This window comes from Desmodus rotundus, chromosome 11, assembly GCF_022682495.2.
Source record: "Desmodus rotundus isolate HL8 chromosome 11, HLdesRot8A.1, whole genome shotgun sequence".
NCBI lineage: Eukaryota > Metazoa > Chordata > Mammalia > Chiroptera > Phyllostomidae > Desmodus > Desmodus rotundus.
The window spans coordinates 13,642,109-13,648,108 of NC_071397.1; the positions used below are offsets into that span (position 1 = coordinate 13,642,109).

The window sequence follows — 6,000 nt, forward strand, 5'->3', positions numbered from 1 at the left end:
AAAAGCTTTAAATACACGTAAATTATGCAAGCAGTGTCACAGACTCGTTACAGAAAGTGGATATGATCTTGGGTAACTCAGCTAATACACGAATACTTGAAAATGTCCTTTATGATTTTTGTATCCTAAACTGGTTAAAACTAGAGTTCTTACAACATTATTTTGGTCCACATATTGCTGTTAATTTGGTGTCTCCATGGGGGAACCAGGTTCTGGAGCTCCCTAGTGTGCCATCTTGCTAACATCACTCTTGCCCATTCTGTTTGAAAATCTGAGACTCACTTTTAACGTTGCATTTCATATTTAGTTTTTCACTTCCTCATAGATACTATAACAGGTTGCCTTGTACTGCACAACAACCCAGTACATATTGATAATGAAGACAGCAGATAGGTTTTTTAAAAGTTATAGTGAGGAGATAATATATTTTAGTGTAACTTGAATCTGATAAATTCTAGCATGAGAAGCAATTATGACAATGGTATTTATTGGCTCAGTTGGATGAGTCAGTATTTATGATTTGAGAATGATGAAATATGAAATTATATTATTTCAACATTTTTAACAAGTAAAATCTTGGAAGGTAGAGTAAGTAGATAACCCTTAAAACTCTTTTTGGAATGAATGATGATTTCTCCCTTTCTTTCTAATTGCTTAGACTCCCCTTGAAGTGGCCCAGCAGGCTGTGGACGCAGATGTGCACGCTGTGGGTGTGAGCACGCTCGCTGCTGGTCACAGAACCCTTGTCCCCGAGCTCATCAAACAGCTAAACGCCCTCGGACGGCCAGACATCCTTGTTATGTGTGGAGGGGTGATACCACCGCAGGTATTGCAGCTCCTGTGTTTTTCTAGCATTATGATGGGAATCCTGAGCACCAATAGCTCGTATGCAGTTCTTTAATTTACTGTCCACCTTTGCTGAAGATAAATTTGTTGTTGATTTTGAGCTAAATTATTTTCTGGTGATTTTACTAAGTTCTACAAAGTCCAAAAATGGGCAATGGTATTTTCTATTCCAGCTATGTGTAACTCATTATGTGTAATTTAACAATTTAACTCCTTGTAAACTAGTAACTCAAATAGAGATCTACTTTCTTTACATCCAATAAACAGGATAAAGTAATGAAATTTCACAGCTGGAATAGAGAATAATCCTAAACACACTGTGCGTATATTAACCAGGGATACAGTAAGCACTCCTCGTCCTGGTAGGTAAGGGAGTCCTTTAGCTAGCTAGTCGGCAGCGTTTGCTTATGTGGTTTCAGAGTAGCTACTTTGTCCACTTCCTCCATGTTCCCATCCCTAAATGTAGCCCTAAATCAGAGCTGTAGCGCTAACACGGTCTGATAAAACCCTGTTTTTACTAAAGCTGATTTGCTTAGGGTATAATTTGATTTGAGCCCAAAATATAATATTTCATATATAAATGGAATCAATCAGCCCGTCCTGAAAATTTTTGGCTGAGTAGGGAAGAGATGAACTCTTGAACAGAAATACAGAGTGTGTGGGGAAGGAGAATTGGATGCTTGGTAATAATCAGTGATGTCAGTTAATTTACTAGCAGGGTGGGGGACACCTTCCACGTGTTACCTTACCTATCAGTTAAAGTAATTAGTTAAGACATAAATTGGATCTGTTTATAATCCAGTTTTTAATTATCAAGTTCTCCTTTTTTTTTCTGAGAATGGGAAAAATATTAAGATAGAAGAACTATATATGAGATTGCTCTAAGTAAATGGTTTATAATTTTTAAAATTATTTATTGATTTTGAGAGAGAGGGAGAAAATCATTGATCTGTTGTTCTACCTGTCCCTGCATTCGTTGGTTGATTCCTGTGTGTGCTCTGACTGGGGATTGAATGTGCAACCTTGGCATATCGGGATGATGCTCTAGCCAATTTAGCTGCCCTGCCAGGGCAGTAAATGACTTATAAATGCTACGAAGGCCCCAACACTATAGCAGGAGTCTATCACTGAAATGTGATTTTTTGTTCAGGTTTACAGTTTTCTTTTTTTCTCCATTACAACTCAGAATATAAAATAGTGACCTTATATACTTATGAAATGAGCAAATACATATGTGTGAAAATACATAGGTGATTGGTAATAATGTGGGGCTAGTAAACAAACCATATTATTTATTCTTTCTAGCAACACAGTACTTGCAGGTGATATAGTCCACATGAAATTGCTTTTGTTAGCATACGTGCCTATTTTTTTCATAAATGTAGTTTACTACTTGGGAACATGAAGGGCTTTCATTCTTTATTGCTATCTATCAATGGAATACTTCTATCTATATTGCAGTTTTAGAGACTATAATATCTAAGCTCTTGGGCATGATATTAAAATTTAAGAACCAAAATAATTAGGCAGCACAAAATAATGGAATTGAAATATGAGTTGAGAATAAAACAGGCCTATTATATGAGTAAGCTGCCATTTTCAAGAAATATATGTCACACAAATTGTATTAACTCTCTGGATATTTGAATCACATAGAACATCTGTGGGTGTTTACTGTGTTTTTCCCCCCATGAGTTTGAAACCTAAGGATCATTTTCTGTAATGACACACTTGAGTGTTAATATGGATATCCTTTATAATATAATTATAGCAGTCAACACCCAAGCATTTTTCTTGTTATTTGTTTGCAGTAAATATATAAAATACTGTTTGACTGGAAGACATTTAGATTTTAAATTAGATGGCACTAATATATGGTGTTTAGTCAAACAGACTCAGCCACTGCCGTTGTGCAGCTTGTTCTGCAGGCTGACTAAATAAGTGTGGTTTGCCCTCACTAGCACGTGTGACTACCGTCAGGGTCTTCTAGCCCGTTAGGTGACAGCGGCATCCAAGTATTGTGTTTCAGGCAAGGTTGGCAGCCTCGTGATGCCTGCTGCCGTCATCAGGCAGGCAGCGTGACAGGCCTGGCCCAGCTCGGTGCAGGAAATTTTACCGTAATGACCTTTTGTTTAGAAATGATTTCAAACTAATAGGTGAGGTACAAAATGCAGATCGTACAGAGAACACGCCATACCCTTTACACTGATTCACTCGTTTGTACCATTTTATCCTCTCATCAAAATACATTTGACAGGGCTTATGTGAGGCTGAGATAAGCCAAGGACCCTTTCTCCAGTTGCAGCGTTTTGCAGGCCTCTCCTAGTTGAGTCCTCTATCCCAAATCCATAACTCAGATGTCAGAACAAGTGGTATACAGCATTATTAGGAAAAACAGAAGAAGATAACGTATCAATTTGGCCATCCCCAGTTTGGAGATAATTGTTATTACGTGTTTTATCAACTTTTCTTAGGAACTTTTAAATCTATAGCACCTGCCCCAAAACAGTGACATATTTTGAGCGCCCTTATGTGCCCTATACTGAGGATGTAAAGATGAGTAGACATTATCTCTGTCCGCAGAAGTTCATAGACTGGAAGGAGGAAAGTTCAGTAAGATGTGTTAAATGCCATTGCAGAATTATAGTATTATGAGAATATTATAAGGAAATAATAGAAATAGAGAAGAAATAGTTGGGGGATAATTAGCATTATGATGTAATTTATCACCCAAATATGATCACTTTTTAGAATAAAAATGGGTGCTATTAAAAAGGGCACTGTAAAAACCAAAAAGTCTGATTAAAAAGTGGTTAGAGTATCTGAATAGACATGCTTCCAAAGAAAACATACAAATGGCCAGCAGGTACCTGAAAAGACACTCAGCATCACTAATCATCAATTAAATGCAAATCAAAACCGCGAGATATCACCTCACACCTGTTAGAATGGCTGTTATGAAAAAGACAAGAAATGACAAGTGTTGGCAAGGATGTAGGGAAAAGGGAGCCCTTGTGCACTTTGGTGGGAATGTATATTGGTACAGCCACTACGGAATCAGAATGGAAGTTCCTCAAAAATAATAAAAATAGGACTACCATATGATCTAGTAATTCCACTTCTGGGCATTTATCTGAAGAAAATGAAGACATGCACCTCCATGAAAATGGGGTACATACACCCAGTGGAATATTACTCAGCCGTGAAAAGAACGAAACCTTGCTATTTGTGACAACACTTGAGGGTATTGCGCTAAGTGAAATAACTCAGACAGAGAGAGACAGATACAGTATGATCTCACTGACATGTGGAAGAACAGACTGTTGAGTGACAGAGGTGGAGGGTGGGGAAATGGGTGAAGGGACTCAGAAGGTACAAGAAGCTTCCAGTTACAAAATAAATAAGTCATGGAGGTGCAAGGTGTGGCATGGCGACCACAGCTAATAATACTGTACTGCATGTTTGTTACCAAGAGGTTACTAAGAGAATGAATCTTAAAAGTTCTCAACGCACACGATTCTTTAACTCTGTGTAGTGAAGGGTGTTAGCTGGACATATTGTGGTGGTGGTTTTGTAATGTATACAAATACCTTTATGTTAAGTACCTGAAACTGATACAATGTTATATGTCTGTTTTCCTCAATAAAAGAAAAAGCTCACGAGAAAAGAAAAAAGCTGCTGCAACAGTAAGCACAAACCAGGATGTCCCGGAATGTGCAACTGCCCAGTGGTCGAGGGTCAGGGCTTTACAGCATGTCCTGCACTCGCTATCATAGCTATAAATATTCCAACACTGAAACAGCCTAAAGCCTGGAGGTGTGTTTGTGTCCTGGGAATATGTTCACTCAGACTTGGACTGTGTTTAAAATAAACCGATAAGCAGCAGCATCAACAACAGAGAATTTAAAAAAATGAGCTAATCTTCATTTATAAAAAGTCTAACTCCATCATGAAGCCAAATTCAAAGTACGACTACTCACTAGCTGCAGATAAAATACCTTGGAGAAAGTAAATGGCCTTGTAAACTCAAGTTTAGCACAGATGATGGTACGGAGGGAGAAGTTAGATGAGAGACAATGTCGGTTTAGGGCTCAGATGTTCTCCAGCTGTGGGGCTTACGGCTCTCACCACAAATAACACACCGGGGTGTTTGGGAAATGGGCAGAATGTGTTTCGTTCTTTTAATGACTTGGAGGGTCAGGGTGGTGCTGGTGGCTCTTAGCAGTGTCAGTCAAGGAAGAATTTTTCAGCCCAAATGCCAATAGTGGGCCAGTTGAGAAAGTTTGGGGCATTGGGGACGAAGAAGAAAGAGAAGCAATTATTGTTCGTTTGTTTCATTTTCTTGAAGTTAAAAATATTGTTGTTTCTATTAATTAAACTAATTCTTTCAACAGGATTATGAATTTCTGTTTGAAGTTGGTGTTTCCAATGTGTTTGGTCCTGGGACTCGAATTCCAAAGGCTGCTGTTCAAGTGCTTGATGACATCGAGAAGTGTTTGGAAAAGAAGCAGCAATCTATGTAACATCCTGTTTTCATTTTAGCTTTTTCCTAAAATATTCTTTCAGTGGTGGTCTAAGAAGATATTTTCACTTTAATTCAGCACCTGATACACGCTTTCCTGAAAGCTTTATGTTAAAATACCTGACTTAAAGCTATAAGTGTGTGTGTACAGTTTCGCTTAGAAAAATTGCCCTCGTGCATTTTTAAAACTGGAATAAAGTCTTCATGGTAAAATTTAAAAAAATCATTAAAAACACCTCAAATCAACATCATGTTTTGAGGGGGCAGATTGTTTTATGTATTTTTAAAACTGAAATAAAAAGTCTTCATGTTAAAATTAAAAACAAAAAATTATCCTCAAAAACTCAGTAACACATGCTCAATACTTTACCAGAAACTCTAGACAAAGGTATTATTTTCAAAAACATGATTTTTTTTGAAATACTGCTTGTAAATCTATTTACTTTCTATTTTAAGAATTAAATTGTACCTTAAAAAAATCTGTGTAGTCCCATTTTCAATTTAGCATTATATTGACCTGAGCACCAGAAAATAAAATCCATATTAATGTAGAGAAATACGTTGTGGTTATGTTTCTCAGCCAAATTCCGTCAGGATTACTTTGGTAAGAGTATTAAATCGGACCCAAAGGT

At 37.3% G+C, this 6,000-nt stretch overlaps 1 protein-coding gene across 2 annotated transcripts in view; it reads left to right on the forward strand.

The window, feature by feature from the left end:
• The window catches only part of MMUT (methylmalonyl-CoA mutase), a 32,276-nt gene extending 26,618 nt beyond the window's left edge, over positions 1-5,658 (forward strand). For both annotated transcript variants that reach the window (XM_024557723.3, XM_024557724.4), the window contains exons 12-13: positions 659-826; positions 5,241-5,658. In XM_024557723.3, coding sequence (XP_024413491.2) covers positions 659-826; positions 5,241-5,369 — 297 coding nt within the window. In that variant the 3' untranslated portion in view covers positions 5,370-5,658. The remainder of the gene's footprint in view (positions 1-658; positions 827-5,240) is intronic.
• Positions 5,659-6,000: the final 342 nt, after the last annotated feature.